General features: G+C 35.6%; 1 protein-coding gene across 1 annotated transcript in view; it reads right to left on the reverse strand.

Moving 5' to 3' along the window:
* Positions 1-20914, reverse strand: part of WDR63 (WD repeat domain 63) — a 120225-nt gene that overhangs the window by 66376 nt on the left and 32935 nt on the right. The window contains exons 2-3 of the mRNA XM_031969398.1: positions 10576-10662; positions 10096-10131 (exon numbers count right to left, since the gene is read on the reverse strand). Of these exons, the coding sequence (XP_031825258.1) occupies positions 10096-10131; positions 10576-10648 (109 nt within the window). The 5' untranslated portion in view covers positions 10649-10662. The remainder of the gene's footprint in view (positions 1-10095; positions 10132-10575; positions 10663-20914) is intronic.

Raw genomic sequence — 20914 nt, forward strand, 5'->3', positions numbered from 1 at the left:
TTTCTAGTTCCATACAAACATGAAAAGCTATTTTAAATCATTTCCATAAACTGAGAATAAAACTTTAAATTTTTTTTTTTTTTTTCTGAGGCAATTGGGATTAAGTGACTTGCCCAGGGTTATACAACTAGGAAGTATTAAATGTCTGAGATCAGATTTAAACTCAGGTCCTCCTGACTTCAGGGCTGGTCTATCCACTGCACCATCTAGCTGTCCTAGGAGTAAAACTTTAGAATAAGCCTAATGACACAAATCCACAAATATTCCTTAGAATAAAATGGAATTAATATTACAAATTACTAATCTTCCTCAGACTTCATTGGGTTTGTTTGACATGGGGACACATGGTCTATCATCTCAAAACTAAGTGGCAACAACAACAATAATTTTAGTTAGTATTTATGTGGCACTTTAAGTTTTGCAAAGTTCTTTAGAAGTTTTGTTTCATGTCCTCACAACATCCCTGAGATGTCAGTGATATATTTATCCCCATTTTACAGAAGAGGAAACTGAGGCAGACAGGAGTGAAGTGACTGACTTGCCCAGGAATAATACAGCGATGAAGTATCTGAGGCCAGATTTGAATTCAGATTGTGTGACTTCAAGACCAACACCATCCAATGTAAGTAAAATATACAGCTGCCATCTTGCTCATGACTTCCAGAAAGGACAAAGCCAGAAAGCAATGGTCTGGGGAACAAGACCCAGAACTTGAAGCTTGTAATTAAACCCTTCCCATTTTCTAAATAAATAGAGGTGGCATCTGGGGGAAGGAGTGGAGAGAAGGAGGAGAAAAGTTGGAACAAAAGGTTTTGCAATTGTCAATGCAGATAAATTACCTATGCATATATTTGTAAATAAAAAGCTATAATAAAAAAATAAATAGAGGTAACAAGGTATTACTGTAGAATTCCGACTTTGGAGCTTGAGGAGAAGCAGGAAATAATATATTGTCACTATATGCTGATGGAAGTGATCAGGGATCAACTCTGGTAGATAGTGAACTAAATTGGTCCAGAGCAAAGGAAGATCCACCGAGGTACAAGAAATGGGAGGCGTGCAGACCTTAGTGGTAAGGGGAATTTGGAGGTAAGGGAGCGACAAATGAGAAGAGGATATATTGTGTCCTTGAACCAGCAAGGGATACGGGCCTTAACAGAGTGGTATTTTGATTTTCTATCAAGCTCTGATCCGCTTAGCATTCCTCCCAGAAGGGGCCGCAGGATCATTTACCATTTATGTGTTTGTTTTCAGAAGTTGTCAGAGACAATTTAATCCTCAATGCTTCTCAAATAAAAGATCAGGCAATGTCCCCACCAATGGTAATGAACTCATGATTTCCAATGTTTCTTCAAATTTTGAGTTAATCCAGATTTGGGCTTAACTAATGGTTTTGAAAAGCCTGTTCATGCTCCCCTGCCTCTGTGGCACATCTGTCATACTTCTTTAACCCGGTAAATAACATGCCCACTTTAAAGTTGTAATTAGCTGGGTCTTCCATAAAACACATCCTGACTTCTGCAAAGAATCGAGCTTTGCAAAGAACTTACTCTTCATTTTGTCTGCCATTGAAGTAACTACCTTATGTTAGTCTAGCCAAGATCTTTTAGTGTTCATCTATAAGGACATCAAACCTTTTCTTTCATTAGCATCTCCCTAGCAACTTGTACACTTCTCCTTATTCATCTTTTCTTATTTCTAAGAAAAAAATACTTGATAAGGAGGAGTTTTATAGTGTGTATTCTTGAAGACTATATTCTGTTTAGGTTTCCATGCCTCTGGCTCCAGGTTACAGAACTAGATGACTCTTGAAATTATTCTCACTTTGGCTCAGTTTGTTACCTTTGAAATTTTCCATATGATCAAGTGTTCAGGGTAACAGTGAGTTTTCCCTTTCCAACAATATCAAGTCAAGAGCCCAAGTTACCTCATTGGTTAAAAGGGGCAGTTTGATTCAATTGAAGAACTGATTTTTATGAAAACTTCCATTGAATTAATGAAAACTATTTGCATCTCCATTGTTCTACTAGTTATTTCCATTTCCCAAATTTCCATAGCCAGATAAAAAAATGGCAGCCTGGACAATATGTCTATGCAAATTATAGGAGAGTCTTGACAGGTACAAATACATGTGTGGGCAGGTACAAACACATGCACATTCACTGATACAAACACTCCAAAACTCTGAGGATTGCTAATTTCACAGAATTGGAGAGCAAAAAAGACATTTAGTCCAGACCTGAGTAAGAATCTACTCTACAGCATGTCCAACAAAAACACAGGGCTGTCTAAAAGAGGTCTAGTAAGAATCACAACAATAACTAACATTTATGTAGTGCCAAATATGTGCTCTTTATCTTATTGGATCCTTATGGAAACCCTGGGAGATTGAGACTATTATCATTCTCATTTTTACAGTGGAGAAAACTGAGACAAACAGAGTTAAGGAACTTGCCTAGAGATACAGCTAGTGTTTGATGCCACATCCAGAGCCCTCCTGTCTCCAGGCCCAGCATCCTAACCATTGCACTACCTAGCTGCAATAGGTAATCCACTACTTCCAGAAGCAGCCCATTCTATTTCTGGATCACAATTATAAAAGGAGTTGAATAGAGGAATTTCCCAAATACTATAGAGCTATGAGCCTCTTTACCTATGATTTCTGAAAGTCCATATGTCTTAGCTCTCTAAGAAATGGAAATGACCATAGATACCTGTTTAAAAAAACAAAGATAACTATGATTTGGTCTCAGACACTGAGGCTGTCCTAAGATGCAATGACTATTTGGACCCACCTCTCATATCTTCTAGAGAACGGGTCTTGGTGACAGAAACTGCTTCCAATTTAATTTGGTTGACCAAAACCCTTGCAAAGATAAACTGGCAGAAAAACTTGTGCTTTGATTTCCAGTGGATGAAATCAGACATATCAATGGGCATATGAAAAAATTTTCTAAATAAATAATAAAGTAGAAAGGAAAACAACTCTGATGTGTCACCTTATACTTGTCACATGAGCTTAGGTAATAGAAAAGGAAAATTACAAATATTAGAGGGGATATAGGAAAAAAAGATACCCTTAATATGCTGATGGGGGAGCTGTGAACTAGTTCAAATATTGTGGAAAATGGTTTGGAACTATGGCTAAAGGGTTATAATAATGAACATATTCTTTAACCCAGAAATATCACACCTAGGCTGATACTCCTAATGACAAAATGAAGACTAAGTTCTTAGCAAAGATGAATGGCCATCCAACTTATATGTGCTTGTTCACAAATCAGGGGCAAAAGAGCTGAGAGTTGGGGATGGTGGTGGGAAAGTTGGGCAGTGATGAGTCCAAGAGTTTCCATAAAATCATGCAGAAAAGGTGTGTACTCCTGAAACCCAAAAAGGGAGGTCATAAGCAACATTCATCAAACTCAGTTTCCTGTGTCAAGAAGGGAGGGTTTTAATGGATTTTAGATTAAGCCTTTTAGACAAAGGAAGATTTCTTGGATATTGTGAGATTTTCAGGTTGTGTTGCTATGTAATTCTAAGTTCTAGAGTTTGGCAATCTGATGTTCTAGAAAAAGGTTGTTCCAGAGCAATATACCTGTTGGAGAGTGAAAAGGATGCTATCCCAAGAGGCAATAATGCACTATAACCATGCAATGGAGAAGTCAGAGACTTGTCCTTTATTTTGAATGATGTAAACTTGACCCTTTTGTGAATAGTGTAGACAGCACAGGCCAGATGGGATGGGATTGCCAACCTGGTGATCTCAAAGTGTATACCTTCCAGGAGAAGTCCAAATAAAGGGCAATACTGTAAATCTGGGAAGAACTGTGTAGGAGAATGTCAAAATGGTGTTCTAATAGCAAGACAAAATTTAGTTCCTTTTTGAGGCTATTTCAATGTTTGATGTGCTTTTTGTACTAGTTTATAAATTTCTTTGCAACTTATCATTTTGTGTGGGGTGAAATTAGGCTACCTCATAGCTGATCTGCAGGTGTTATATGGAGTCCCTATATGGGAACTGAGAGCTTATCACTAAATGAAGATTGATCTTTTTTTGCCCAGGTTAAAAAAAATCCCACTCATGTCACTGTTCATTCCTGTTATACACATTGGAGAAAGTCTAGCCATTAGCTATTCCATAAGTATATTAGGTGATTTTCATAGAGTAACTCCAAGTGGAGACATAAACCAGAGAGGGAAAATGACCTTCTTGAAGCTAACCCCATAAGTGAACCCAGTATTTATGATTTCAGAATTGGGGGCAGCCCTGGACCATGAGATGGATATCAATAAAAAAACTCAAATTAGAGTTTAAGACAATAAGAGAAGAGATGGAACGACTGTACATGACTAATGATCTCCGGTGTGGGTGTTTTTCAATGTTCCTCTTATTAAGCTCCATGATGACATGATGGCTATAGATGATAATAAGTACGGTCTTATTATAAAAGACACTTCAATAAATTTTTAAGTGCGTAAGACTCTAACTGACATTGGCATCTATGACTATGTTTGTAGTCTGCTTTGTAATGGGGATGTGCTGGCAGAGAGCTCATTGACCAATTAAAATTGGATTTTATTTCTTGAGGATGGATGGGACAGCTTTTATTCCACTCAGCAGAGGGAAGGGAAAGGGAACAAGCATTTATGTAGTACTTATTACTTGCTGGGCACTTGGGCTTAGTTCTTTACAAATATTATCTCATTTAATCAAAAGATGCAAGGGACTCACAGAAGGTAATAAACAGATACAGAAAAGTTCTCTATTACTACCCTCCGGAAGGGAACTTTACCTGGAATGCTATCAGAGCAATCCTTTGAAATTCCCAGTAAAAATGCCTCTTTCCTCTCTTCCATGATTAGATTTTCCTTCTCCTCTTTCCTGTCTTTCCTTTTACATAAGAGACCACTACATACCTACATCTTCTTCCCCACAGTGGACCTGGCTTTTCTTTGGCCCTTTTTGCCAGATGGCTTTAAGGGGGGGTGGACAGAGGTGATGGGACAGAGAAGACATCAGTCCCCTCCCATTCTTTTTTACATGTCTAAAGTGATTTCATGAGCAGAATTGCTAACTAAAGACGGTTGGTTAAGGTTCATGTGAGGTACCAGCCTGGAAATGTATGGCAATTTCACCTTGGCAACTGAAAACCATGTCACCTGGAGACCCACAGTTTGGGGAGGGACTGGAAACACAGGTGGAGAAAGAGAAAAGAACAGAAGGTCCTCCCTCCCAGTAGGACTGCTCCCAGAAAACAAGGTTGGCTGCATAGGGGAGGGAAGGAAGGGAGAGCTATAGTGCTTTGCCTGGTCAATTAAATCCCACTCTCTTTTCAAATTAGTGAGTGATTCATCTGAACCCCCATGAATTGCACAACTCTTAGAGTTCCAAACAAAAAAATACAGATAAACTTTTGGAACATAGTTAATCCTTAAACACAGGACTGTCTGTACATCTTTCTGTCTCTCAAAACAGCTCTCCCCCAGCATCCTCCAGCATTACTTTATTTAATAAAAGCATATGAATCGGATTGGATTAGATATGCAGTCATGCCATGGTATCTCTAGAATGCAAAACAATTCCTGGTACGTATCAGTTGCTTAATAAATGCTTATTTATGATGTTGTCTTTGGAAAAAAAGCAACTGATTTTAAAATGCTGCAGTATAGCTTGAAGAAAAGCTCTTTGGCCTTCGGTGGCCGCTAGGTGGAGCCCACGGGCTTCCTAGGGATGCTTCCCAGATGGATCCAATGTTTTTCAGAGAAAAATAGGGACTGCCATGTTCCAAATGCAAGAGACAATTACTGAGAGCTCATTTTTCATTTCACCCCAGTTCGTTTAATTCTATAATCCCAATACTCTCCACAAAAAATATAATAATTCTCTATCTGAACATAGATTTCTGAGACACCTATTATGATTCCTGTTAAGTGTACTTTTTTTCCCTAACAATAATAAGATGAAGGGAACATTTCCAAGCTGAAATCAAATGGCAAGAACTCTTCAGTTAACAGACAGCACAAATACACAGTGTTTCTCTTTCCACCACAGAGACAGCTCCAAACTTAAGCAAACCTCAAAATTGTTAGGCTTTAGCTCTGGACCACCTACCCTCCCCATCCCACCACCCACCCATTGGCTTCAGCCTACCCCACTGGGGACACCTTCCCGCCTGGATTCCCAGACAGTCACCAAACAGAGTTGTTCAGCAGACCACCTCACCCTCAGGACCGAAGAAAGCAATTACTGCCTCAGACTGTCACAGATGTATATTGTGAAATGTCATTTCAAAGTCAGTCACTATATAGGATATCAGGCCAAGCAAGACCGGTAATATCAATTAGACTTTGGCCATAAATATGGGAGGGCACCCACAAAAGCATTCTTTCTTGTTAATATATTTCCAGGAGCTTCAGTAAGTTGTAAAAAAAATATTCCACAGGGCTGAAAAAGTGGTGATTAGCTCTCAGGTGACAAGGTAGGATTAGGCCCTCAGAAATGAGGGGAATGATAAAGAGAAACTCTGAACTCTCAAATTCATTGTGTGGAAGTGACTCAGCAAAAAGGGTTATGTAAGAGTGACCAATTTGTTTCCATTAGTAAAGATTTCTCACTGTAACCTTTAAAACAACATTATAACAGCACTACAAGTATACAAGTACTTTAAGGTATACACATACTTGTATGTGTGTATATACTAACATGCATTTTATATATGATTATACCTCCTTTAGTGAGTGGTAAATTTGAGGAAGCTCATGAAGTTCTTTTCCAATTGTTTACATTATGTAATCCTATGATTTTTCTTCAATGGTTCTTAATCTGGGATCTATGAACTTGTTATAGATAGGTAAATAAATAGATTTGATGAATAGAGAAGTGGATGATAGATATATAAATAGTTAGAAAGACAGACAGATAGATGGATAGATAGACAGATGAATAGATAGAAAGAAGGCAGACACACAGAGAGAAATGGAAGCATAGAGAGGTAGATAAATAAATGAATTAAAAAGTAGCTAGATGGAGAGATAGAAAGACAGATAGATAAATATACATACAGAGAGATGAATAGATAGAAAGACAGGCAGACAGAGAGATAGATAAATGAATGTATGAAGGTAGATAGATAGATAGCTAGAAAGACAGATGGATAGAGAAATAGATGAATGGATAGAAAGACAGGCAGAGAGATAGGTAGATGGATGGATAGAGAGATAGATATTTAGATGAATAAATAAAAAGATAGAGATATAAATAGAGAGATGAATAGTGAGAAAGACAGGCAGACAGAGAGATAGCTGAATGGATAGAGTGATAGATAAATGAATAGATAGGTAAATAGATGGATAGATAGAAAAACATAGAGAGATAGATGAATAGAAAGACAGACAAAAATAGAGAGATGGATATACAGATGAATAAATAGGTAGATAGAGAAGTAGATAGATGTGCAGATAAATAGGTAGACAAATGGAGAGGTAGACTAGTAGATAAGTAGATAGATGACAGATGGATAGATAGGTAGATAGAAGACACATATATTCAAAGATAGATAGCTAGAAACATACATACTTGGAGATAAATGATAGATTGATAAATACATAGATAAGACAGAAAATTTGTATTTCAATATATTTGGTTTCCTTGTTAGTCCTATGTTTTGAGTGTCTGTATGTGTGTGTGTGTGTGTGTGTGCCTTTAAAAACATGATTCTGAGAAAAGGTCCATAGCACAGAACAGGTTAAGGTTCTAGAATATATATTTATATTTTTAAATCATGTTGTGGCTATTGATTTAGATATGACTTTTTTCCTCAGGCACAGGAATATGGATATTCTTCGGTATGTTTCACTACAAGGTGTTGACTGCTTCTGCCAGTTTATCATGTCTATTCATCAATACTCACATACAACTAACACCACTCTGGCTAAATAGATTTGAATGCTATTTAGTCTGAGAGAAATAAATAAGAGCCTGAAAACCAAAGGAGAGAAAAAGCCGGGGGGGGGGGGGGGAACCAGCATGTTCAAAAACAGATACATTAAAAGCATAGGAGAGGAAAGAAATGTGGTAGCTCATAGATCCAGAGACAGCTCTATGTGTAGGCAAGAATAGGGTGCCTCCCATGAAGGGCAATTTCAGAGATGCTAAGAGACCCATCTGCCTGCAGAGATCTCTCTTATTAGCCTGAAATTCTCACCACTAGCATCATTAATAGTAATAATAATAATTAATTTCTGGTATTAAGTTCAGAATGGAAAATAAAAAGGCAGGAGATTGACTAATAAAGGAGAGGTCAATGAACATACACATGTTACTTGGGTAACATTTCTGGACCAGAAATTCTTCCAGTGGGTTTGTGGATAGATTTCATGGGGTCTGTAAGTTGAAGGAGAAAATATCACATGTTTATTCTCAGCAACTTTACAACTGAAATTTAATATTGCCTTCAGTTATGAATGTAGATAACCAAAGGGATGCCAAGGAGGCATCCCAAAGCTCCCCCAGCCTGCCCTAGGGAGGGCTGAGCCAGGCTGAGGTGAGGGAGGAGCACTTTTCTCTTAATAAATGAAACCCAGGTCTGTGCTAAGTGTTAATTCACACTTTGGGCTCTAGGGGATTGAAAGCCTTAAATATTGATTGTCTCAATGAAGGCAACAACAGTTTCTGAGTGATGTAACCTGATATTTTCCAGGACAAGTAGAAGAGAGAAAGAAAGGAGGTAATCAGTGGTGGGGGGAAGAGGAGGAGGAGGAGGAAGGAACTATTTAAGCATTTTTCAGTTGGGTTTGACACTACAGCCCTTTTTGTGATTTTCCTGGCAAAGATATTGCCAGGTTTGTGATTTTCTTCTCAGGCTCATTTTACAGATGAGGAAACTGAGGCACAGGCTTAAGTGACTTCTTGCCCAAGGTCACACAGTTGGTGAATATCTGAGGCAGGATTTTTACTCAGGAATTTGAATTTTCTTGACTTTATCCACTGTGAAACCTATCAGTCCTATGCAATGCTAAGCAAGTTATTTAACTTAAACTTCAGTTTCCTCATCTGTAAAATGAGGATAATAATAACACTTATTTTTCATGACAGTTGTAAATATTAAATGAGATAATTATATATATATATAATTTATATATTATAATATATAAAGTGCTATATAAATGCTATTATTATTGAGCACATTGTTGACTAAACCAGAAAGTGATGAGGTTTTTTTCCCTCTGCCTTATGAATGATAACTGAATGCAATTTGTGTACAAAATGTCAGAGCAAAGGGCATGGAGAACCTGAGAAGAAAGGTCTCTAGCAGCCAGCCCACAGTGTCCATAGGAGAGGACTTTGTGTGGCTTTCGGCACAAAACTCAGAGACTTGAGTTGTGCTAGAGGGGCAAAATGAAGGCTCAGGGAATTCAGGAGGACCTGCAGTCCCCCCTTGAAAGCCAATGCAGCCCAAGAGGCTGATTTCTGTCTGCTTCATGGTAAAGTTATTAGTTCAGTTAGTCTAGAGGCTTGGAAAAGGGCTATGCCTTAATGCAGAAAGAATGGATATGCTGGTAGAGGGCATATTCATCCCTCCCCAGATGTATTAAAAAAAAAAAATGAAGCCCTAAAACAGGTAAACAAACTGGCAGATTGAGTGCAACCATTCATGAACACTATCATCATATCATAAGTGTTTTCTTTCAAGGTACTCAGCTTGAGAAGTACTGGACCAAGATGCTCCCTAAAAGCTTATCAATCCCACTATTCTGTAGACACACATCATCTCTTAACAAAAGTATTTATCCAACTAGATTCACTCAACCCTTATTCACTCAAATTGATTCCAAATGATTTCTTGTTCTTAATAAAAACCAAATCTGCCCTCATAGTCTGGACATTTGAGGGTTTGAAAAACAGTGTGGCAAATTAAGTCTGTCTATTTCTGTTTTGGAATTTTCTTTTCTAGCCTTTTAAAATTCCATCCTTTAAAGTTCTGTGTATATTTATCCATAAATCTATCTATGAAATATTTTAATTCTCAATGATCATTCCTTTTTATTTCATGACAAAGTATTGAAAAGTCATTTTTAAGTAGTGATGCAACTTACCAATACTTTCCATAGAAACTGGGGCTGTATCTTCATCTAAAATATAAAGAAATTATGTCAAATTCACCTTTTAACATTAAAAGTACATCTAATATGAAAATAATAGTAAAGTTTTAGGATAAAATTATATATATATATAGTTTATATATATAACACACACATATATATAGTTAATAAAATAAACAGAAACATTAAAAGGGTTCTAATAACTCCCCTAGTCAAGTAATTTTTTAAAAAAGCATTCAAGAGTTATCTAAAATTTAATTAGGAGAGAAAGTAGAAGGAAGTTACTTTATTTTTCCATGGATAGAGTATCTAATTTCACAGGAGCACTCAAAAATACTTCTCCATAAATTTAAATATCATACATACTTAATTGTGAAAAAATATAATTCCTTTTATTATACAGATAATACCATGCCCATTTGGTTTCTAATACATATCCAATAAGAAATTAAATATATAAGAATGTAGACTCACATTTACTAGCCAGCTTCTGCTTCGCTGTTTTGGCTTTGCCACCTGCCTTTGCTTTCTTGGCTTTTGGTGCCATTGTTCAAGTTTAGCCTAGAAAGGTAATGATTGTCATTAATAAGTTTGCCTTTAAAATCTTTAATTCTAAGAATAATGATTTAGTAAATATGGGTAGATGTTTTCTGAATGGTAAATTGATGGAAGATACTTTATTATGTCTTATTGATAAACAAAAGCAAGCAACTGAATGTTTCTCTGGTTCTACTTATTGGCAGCAAGTGAAGGCAAATATTAAAGTGACAATTATCAATGCTTTGGGATTCCTGCATGTACATGACCATGTAGGTGAAGCTTGATGGATTCATTCCATCAAATATGTCAGACTAGTTCTGCCATGATACATTTCCATTTAACTGTAAGATCAGTATAGCTAACGTGATTCTGAATATATCCGTTTCCAGGTGCTGCTGGAGGATTAGCCATATAATAGAATAAGCTTTGCTTAATTCAAGAAGACATTGTATAATAGAAATGTCCCCAATTGCATTGTTTTCTTACTTGTCTCCCTCTTTGTTGCACTGAATTAGGGCAGCCCAGACTGGGCATGCTGTTGCCTGATTGACCTTGGCCAGACCATCATTTCAGAAAGCCATATTTCATTTCTCTTCCAAATCTCTCCAGCAGCTACCTTCTCCACAGACTCCACAATAGCCATTGCTCCCACTCTCCCCTTTTAACTCCCAACTTCTCTCCAGTTCTGAAGTCATAACAACGATCCAATCATCTCAGTCATCTCATTCTTTCTAGTTCTCTCGGATCATTGCTTCGCAATATGAATTGTTTCTCCCTTTAGGATGTAAACTCACTAAAGGCAGGAAATATCTTTGGATAGGAGAGGAGATGAGACTTATTTAATACAGCATCTGAGAAACTGGTATTACTTAATAAGTATCTTCTCATTCATTCATTTATAAAAATTCCATCATCCAAAAGGATCATGAAGCACATTTTTATTTTTTGTTGTTTCAATCATGTTCCCATTTGGGATTTTCCTGGTAAAGATATTAGAGTGATTTGTAATTTCCTTCTTTGGCTCATTTTCCAGATGAGGAAATTGAGGCAGGCAAGGTTAAGTGGCTTTCCCAGGGTCACACAACTGGTTAAGTGTCATATTGGAACTCAGGAAGATAAATCCTCCTGACTCCAGATCTGGCATTCTATTCATTGTACCACCCAAGTGGTATTAATCCCAGACCAAAATAATTAAATTTCACTAAATAATTCAAATCTACAAATACTCAATATAGTCAAGAAAAGGCTGAGTATAAAAATATACTGAAAAATATAATCCTGGGGCAGCTAGATGGCACATTGGGTAGAGCACCAGCTCCAGAGTCAGGAGGACCTGAATTCAAATCCAGATTCAGACACTTAACAGTTGCTATCTGTGTGGCCCTGATCAACTCACTTTATTCTGATTGCCTTGCCAAAAAAAAAAAAAGAAGAAGAAGAAAAAAAGAAAAATACAATCCTTACCCTGATACTGCTTACAATTAAAGGGGGTGGGGAATAATATGTGCACAAAGAAGAAGCGAGAGATAACGCTACTATAGACAAATTCAGACAAAGAGTGATGGAAAATCTGAGAAAGGGGAATCAAAGAAAATTCATGAATATGAGATACAGGAAGCAGCTGTGACACATGGTAGGTATTCTATAAATTCTTATTCCTCTTCTTCTCTTCTCCCTACTGAGCTAAAATGTTGAGTGCCTAGAATGGAGGAAAGAGGTAGGAAATGAAGAATAGAGTCAGATTGTGGAAGATCTTCAATTCCAGGACAAAGAGATTATGTTTTAGCCTGTAAGTCAATAGAGAAGAAACAATCAAAGGTTTTAAAATCTGAGTCTGAAGGATTCTTCTGACACTAACTATGAGGTCACTGGCAAACCTCATCTATAAAGCTACGATCATAATTACATATATTATATTATATACATATATTATGAAGAACAACTTTTACAAACTTTAAAGTACTAGTGTGATTCTTTAAATGGGTAATGTGAGTTGCTTGTATTTAGCATTTCTTTTGTGTATTAATCATAATATTCTCCATTTAATTAAGAATTGAATATTCCACATAGAGTTGCTTTGATCACATTTTCATTTGTCAGGTAGCCCCCACTTGCATTCCCATAGTTTGTCTCCCCATACTCTTCATTATCTGAACTTAGCCATCTTTTTAAAAAAATTAAATAAATTTTTTTTTATTTTTCCCAGTGACATATAAAAATAATGTTAACATTCATTTAAAAAAAGTTTTAAGTTCCAAATTCTATCCCTCTCCCCTTTTCCTCCCCCTCCCTAAGACAATAAGAAATCTGTTATAGATTGTATTTATATAACATATAAATAAAAATAAGTAAAACATTTCCATATTAATCATTTTGTGGAAAAAAACTGGAAAGAAAGAAAGAGAGAAGGAAGAGAGGAAGGAAAAAAGGAGGGAAGGAGGGAGAAAAGGAAAGAAAGAATGTATTCACACTCCCATCAGTTCTTTTTCTGGAGATGGATAGCATTTTTCATTATGAGTCCTTTGGGATTGTCTTGGCATCATTGTGCTGCTGGGAAAATAGCTAAGTCCATCCCAGTTGATCACTGTATAATCTTGCTATTACTGTATACACTGTTCTCCTTTTTCTGCTCACTTCATTCTGCATCAGTTCATGTAAATCTTTCCAGGTTTTTCTGAAATCATCCTCTTGCTATCTTTTCTAAGAAGGTTCCTTTCTAATGTAAGAATTTCTAATCCTATCTGAGGACAAAATTTATCTTATTTCTGGGTTTGCATCTCCATCCCCTACCATATAGTGGGCACTTAATGTATGGATTGACTAGAATGTAAACTCTTTGAGGGCAGGGATTGTTTCATTTTTGTCTTTGTATTCACAGAACCTAGAACAGTGATTGGGAGAGAGTAGACACTTGATAAATGTTTGTTTGTTGATTGATTGATTCTAGGATTATCTCAATACCAACTTCATTGATACTTTGGACTTCTTGGTGCCTTATCCTTCCTCCAGCCATACTTGATTCACCCAACCCATAATGAACATTTTGTCTGATGATCTATAGAATAACCTATATATTTTGCCTTTGTGAATATATGTATAAGTATTGCATGGTCCCTTACAAGAAGGGGATGAATAGACATTGGTATTATAGGCACACCTGCTGAGTAAATATAGTGAAAGATGGTCATAATACTGCGGGATCATTCTCTTAAGTTTCTGCAGCAGAAAACTGGTTTTAGGACATGGTAATAATTGATTGTGAAAATACTTTACGTATATCTTTTCATTTGATCCTCACAACAATGTTGTGAAGTAGGTACAGGACCACAGGCAGGATTATTCCCCTGTTTTACAGATGGGAAAACTGAGGCTCAAAGAAACCATTGCCAAATTCCCAACAAGTAGCAAAAGCAGAATTCTGAGCCGGCCTTTGGACTTGGAGTGAAAAATCAGAGCTTTTTCTCATGATAGTACTGAACAATGCTAACTTATTCTATCACAAATTTATACCTGCAAGCAATTTTGTCCTAACCCTGCAAAAGAGAGCAATCTTTGAAAGCTCCCCATAAACAGGTAATATCCTACTACTTATGAAAGAAAAGAGGACAAAAATTGCACTGAAATTATTTCCCAGAAGCTTCAGCCTTTGGACAGAATTCTTTACAATTTCCCCTGAATTGAAAGAATGTATTCATCAGCAAGACCTGAGAATATTACTTGTACAGGAAAGTTTAAAAGATTTATTGAAGTAGGCAGTTGTCTTTTTGGATGACAACCCCATTCCATATTGGAATAATGATGAGTTAGCATATCATTTTTAAAGTCTTCAAAATATATTCACATAAATTTTGTACTTACATTTCCATTCCCTACCACATAATGGGCATTTAATAGATGCTTTGATTGACTAGAATGTAAACTCTTGGAGGGCAGGAATTGTTTAATTTTTATCTTTGTATCTCCACCACCTAGCACAGCAGCTAGTTAACATACAATTTTCAAAAGTCTTTAAACTATATTTCCACAAGAGGTTTGGCAATTGTTAATGCTGTAAAGTTACCTATGTATATATCCTGTAAATATAAGGCTATTAAATAAAAAAAAATTTAAAAAAAAATAAATAAACTATATTTCCATTATTTGAAGTTCTTGTTTAAATACTAAATATTTATTTGGAGGGGACTACAATATTAGGCTGTCAGCTTAGATTTGAGTCTCATAGCTCCTGTCCCAAGAGACTTGGTCTGTAGCTTCTTTTCTGTGTGGCAATTTATTCAAATAGCATTCACTAAGCAGCTTAGAATCCAAGTGTTCTTTCTCTTGGTACAGAGTATATGAGATTGAAATTTAGAACTAGTAGGGTTGTTATATAATTCAATAATAAAGAAAATACAGTAAAACCTCCTTTGAGAGGTATTTGAAATAATGATGTCTCATTTTAACCACAGGAGAACTAATAAACCTACTTTTTTTAGTCAAGCAATCTGGTTTAAAAAAAAAAATCTCATCATTTGCCTGTGGGGTCAGGGAGATGAAATGAGGAATAAAAAGCTAACTTTGTTTTGTGAGTTGTTTTCTTTTCCTGAAATGTTGTTCCCTCATATCTACTTATACCACCTTTCTCTTTCTACTCATTCAAATCCCACCTTCTTTCAAATGACACTTCTTTCATGAAACTTTCCCTGTTTTCTCTCTTCCAAGCTGAATGTAATCTCTCCATTTTGTACTTCTCTTGGGGCACCAATTCTAATCTCCTTATTATACTTTTTTTGGTGTCATCTGGAATTGACAGGATTTGTTTATAGAATTTCAGAGTACAAAGAAACCCCAAAGGCCATCATATCTATTCCAGCTCCAACTCCCTAAATAAAAATAAAATAAATAAAATCTTCAATAAGAAATATCTTCTAAACTTCTCAAAGACTTCCCATGCAAACAGAACCACTATCTTCCGATGGCAACTTATCCACTTTGTTAGGAAGTTTCTTCTCATATTCTTTTTCTGTTCTTACCAATCGTTCCTTATCCTGTCTCCTGGGACTAAGAAGCATAAGTCTAATCTGTCTTTTACATGACAGCCCTTCAAATACTTAAAGAGAAATATCATGTACATCTTCAGTCATCTGTTCTCTTCAACCATCCTTCAACTACCATGAATATAACATAATCTAAGAAGGTCTTCTACCAAACTGGATTCTCCCCAGTTTATTATTGTCCTTCCTATGATGCAGTGCTTAGAATGGAACACAATGCTCTTTGTTTGACTGATAAAGACTTCATATTTATTTCTATTCAGTTTCATCTTTTTGAATATATGCTATATTCCAATAAATGTTGTGATTCCAAGAAATTTATGGAAAGAAGGAAGAAAGGAAGGAAGGAAGGAAGGAAGGAAGGAAGGAAGGAAGGAAGGAAGGAAGGGGAGGAAGAAATAAAAGAGGAAGGAAGGAAAGATAGGATGGAAAGAAGGAAAGAAGGAAGGAGGGAAGGAGAGAGAAAGAGGGAAAGAAGGAGGGAATGAAGAAAGAAAAAAGATATAAGAATAAAAGGAAGGAAAAAAGGAAGAAAAAGTATATTAAATATATATTAATACATATTAAAACTATATCTATCTATCTAGATATTCTGCTAAATACTTACAAATATTGTTTTGTTTAATCCTCAAAACAACTCTGGGAGATAAGTGAGATATTATCCCCATTTTATAGTTGAGAAAATAGAAGGCAGAACTTAATTTGCCCAGGATCACCCAGCTACTAAGTGTCTGAGGTCAGGGCTTCCTGATTCCAGCTCCAGCTCCCCATCCTCTGGCCTGCCTAGCTGTCCTGAAATAGTGGGCCCTAAAAAGTACACTTCCACTCAGAGGCTAGGTTACACAGAACCACAGATTTAGACTTAGGAGGCCATGGGGTCCAAAATCTCATTTTTAGGTTTTTCAGTGGATTTCCTGCTTTCCTCAGTTTGCTCAGACGTTCAGTAGAAAGGGAATTATATCAGACTGCACATCCTGGGTCAGCTCTAACTTTTTCCCATTTCCTGAATTTCACTGTTACTATCACCATCATCTGATTCCAACTTAAGTTTTCAAAATAACCATTATGCATAAAATATATAAAAGATAAGTTTAATGGATAAGTTAGGAAATATCATTCTCCATCAGGTTATATTCATGACAACTCACACTTGTATAGTGGTTTAAGATTTGCACAGTGTTTTCCTCAAAACAACGCTGAAAGTAGGAATTTAAAAGTTATTATTATCTCTATTTTTCCAGGAATGTAATGGAAACTATGACTGATTAGAAAATTTACCAAAGGTTCCAAAGTGTCTGAAGTGAAATCTGAAACCAGATCTCCTGACTAGAAGTCTTGTGCTGTATACACAAAGTGACCATTGATTTGGGGGAATTGACCAATATTGAAGTAATAAGGGTTTGCTGTATTTTAGTCTTAGGACAAAAGACATATCAAAGCTTGGAAGAGTTTGTTTTTAAGAACATTCCCTCAAGAGTAGCTCATCACCTTTATATATTCAGACTCTATGTGCTACTGTTCTCTTTAATTTCTTAAATTACAAGTGTCTTCCTTTATTAGCTCATTTCTAATTCTAAGGTAGCCAAATTAGATTATTTCCAACATTTGCAGACAGAGTCAGCATTGTTAGAATGGGAAGGAGTCTTGCATGGGATAACAAACAGTTTGAAATGCTATTCCTGAAATTTCAAATACTAAAATGATCAGATAAGTAGCTGGAAATTATTCTGTGCTTGCAACTTTATAGATTTAGAAGCCTAATGAATTACTATTTCTGTATTTTTCCACTCTTTTAAGTACTGGAAATTCAATTCAGTGAGCATTTATTGTGAATCTACTGTATCCCAGGCACTATGCTCAGAACTGAGGTTGCAAAGATAAAAATAAAATGGTTTCTACCTTCAAGAAGCTTCATTCTATTAGGGGAGATCTACATACAGACAAGATTATTTATATGTGTGTGTGTGTGTGTGTGTGTGTGTGTGGATATAGACCTCCCCCAATAGAATATATACATGTATATATTCTGATTCTAATTTTTAAATTTTCAAAATATCCATTATGCATAAAATAGATAAAGGATAAGTTTAATGGATAAGCTGGGAAATAACATTCTCAATCAGATTATATGTGAATATACAGAATATATATACTATATAGATAGATATACAAACATACGTATATTTTGTATATAATTCTTGATAATGTCAGGCCTTAGTATTCAAATTAGTGCTGGCACATGATAGGGACTTAATAAATGCTAGTAGACTGACTATGTATAGTTATTTAAATAAGCAGAATGGTTATAGCCATTGAGAGATAGAAAAGGGTGCCAGGATTTAACTCTTTCAATGAATCAGGATCAAAAAATTAGAGTTGGCAGAGAAGGTGGAGACCACCTCATTTTGTGCAGTCTCATTTGACAGGTGAGGAAATGTGGTCCGTGGAAGGTCAGTGACTTGCCTGATGTTACATAAGTTTTAGCGGTCAAAGGCGAGATTCTGGCCAAAGTCTGCTGCCTCCAAGGACAGCACTCTTTCCAATGTATCTCAATATAAGACAGGGTTGAGAACACTTAACACAACCTATCTTGAAGGATGGTTGTGAGGAAGGTTCCTTATCAACCATAAAATATGCTTTAAATGTGAGCTATTATTACATCTGGGATTTCACTATAGTAGGGGACTCTCACTGAGGAATTTCCTGTCACAAATCCAGAGGAACAATTAATATTAATTATTTCACATTATTTATCCAGGGTTACACAACCAGTATTGTCAGAGGTGGGCCCTAAACCTAGTTCTTCTGTACTGAGTCTAACTCTTCCATACTGATAATCCAATCATCATCATAACATTAGTATTTATATAGCATCCACTCTGGGTCAAGACAGTATGTTAAAGCCCTTTACAAATATTATCTTATTTAATAATCATGATAATAATAATAACAAGTATATATATAACATACTATGTGCTAGGCACTTTACAATTATCATCTCATTTGATGCTCACAACAGCCTTGAGAAGTAGGTTCTATTATTGTCCCTCTTTTTCAGAGGATGAAACAGTGGAACTAAGTGATGAGCAAAGTCACAGCAAGGAAGTGTTTGAATCTGGATTTGAATTCAGGTTTCCTGACTCTATGTACTTTGCCACTTAGTTACCTCTATCTACTATATTATGCTGATTTTGTTTCTTTGGATTTTTATATAAAACACTTTCTAAAGAAAAAGAAAAAGTAACACAAAATATTATACTGGATAGAAATTAAATCTAAATATAATAATTTTATATAAAAGTAATCCAAAACCAAAACACACTAAGAAAACTTTAAATTTGTTATTTTACTTTGGTTTTTTGTTGTTGATAATCAAGACACATTAGCAGAGTTGCATATTGAAAAGGAAAATGGATCCTCCATTGTCCTTAAAATCATTTTATATATTTAATAATAATAAAAGTCATTATCCAAGTCTGTAAAATAAGGAATAAAATCACACATAGAACACCTATATATATGTATGTATGTATATACATACATACATACATATATATAACTCATTACAAAATTAAGTCAAACAAATTAAAAAGCTAATAGAGATGCTGATGATGTCCATCTTTTTTTTTGAAGTCTCTCTGACATTTTGTCATCATGGCTTTTGTTTTCATTTTAACAGTTGTGATTAATATGGTAGTTTTTCTGGTTAGATCAAGCTCTCTTGTACTACTTCATTTGAATTCTGCCATAATTTCCCTCATATTCTTCTCACGTATCCTTTTTTTTACAGTGCTGTCAAATACCATTATATTAACTGCCATAATTTTTTCACATTATTATTTTTCTGTCTCATGTTCTTTGCAGAATTTTCATACTCTTCATGTTGTTACTCCTCTGAAATTTCCAGGTTTCTATACACAACTTCCTTTCTTCCTGATCCATCTTTTCAATTTCATCTCCCAGAACTAGGTATTACCTGTTTTACATCTATTTTTGTATAGATTTTATATGTTCATATAGTTTCTCTGATTAGAATTTAATCTCTTTGAAGGTAGGAGCTATTTCCCTTTTGTCTCTACATCCCCAGGGCTAAACTCAGTGCCCTGAGTGTAGTTGGCACTTTATAAATTCTAGTTGACTAATTATTGATTTTTTAAAAATTGCTTAAAGTTTTGAAATGTTTTGTTTTTATATTATAAATTTTTTACATAGTATTTTCATTCCATGGCAGCTCTCTTTAAAACAAAGTAAAATAATTTTAAAAAATTAATGATATAGTGATTTTAACTGTGGGTTCATGCAATATCACACACCTGGATCCAACAACTATATTGGAAAAAGTTTAAAAAATTTTAATATATTTTTATTTTCAAAATATATGCAAAGATAGTTTTCAACATTCGCCCTTGCAAAACCTTTTTCAAATTTTTCCCTCCCTTCCCCCACACTCCTTTCCTAGACAGCAAATAATATACTGTAGGATAAACATGTACAATTCTTCTAAACGTGTTGCACAAGAAAATGCAGATCAAAATGGGAAAAAAAATGACAAAGAAAAAAGCAAGCATTCAACAACAAAAAGGTGAAAATGCTATGTTGTGATTCATACTCAGTTCCTACAGTCCTCTCTCTGGGTACAGATGGTTCTCTTCATCACAAGGCTATTGGAACTGGCCTGAATCACCTCACTGTTCCACACTCATAAGAATTGATCATTGTATAATCTTGCTGTTGCTGTGTACAATGATTTCCTTGTTCTGCTTACTTCACTTAGTTATCAGGTTCATGTAAGTCTCTCCAGGCCTTTCTGAAATCATCCTGCTGGTCATTTCTTACAGAATAATAATATTCCATAATATTCATATACCACAATTTATTCAGCCATTCTCTAACTGATGGGCATCTACTCAGTTTCCAGTTTGTAGCCACTACAAAAAGGGCTGCCATAAACATTTTTGCACATGTGGGTCCTTTTCCCTTTTTTATGATCTCTTTGGGATCAGATCCAGGAGAGACACTGCTGGATCAAAGAGCTTGGTAGCCCTTTGGGCATAGTTCCAAATTGCTCTCTAGAATGGTTGGATCAGTTCACAATTCCACCAACAATGTATTAGTGTCCCAATTTTCCCACATCTCCTCCAACATTTATCATTATATATATGTCTGTCTGTCTGTCTCTCTCTCTCTCTCTCTCTCTCTATATATATATATATATATATATAAACTTTAAAGGAAATAAA

This window comes from Sarcophilus harrisii, chromosome 4, assembly GCF_902635505.1.
Source record: "Sarcophilus harrisii chromosome 4, mSarHar1.11, whole genome shotgun sequence".
Classification (NCBI taxonomy): domain Eukaryota; kingdom Metazoa; phylum Chordata; class Mammalia; order Dasyuromorphia; family Dasyuridae; genus Sarcophilus; species Sarcophilus harrisii.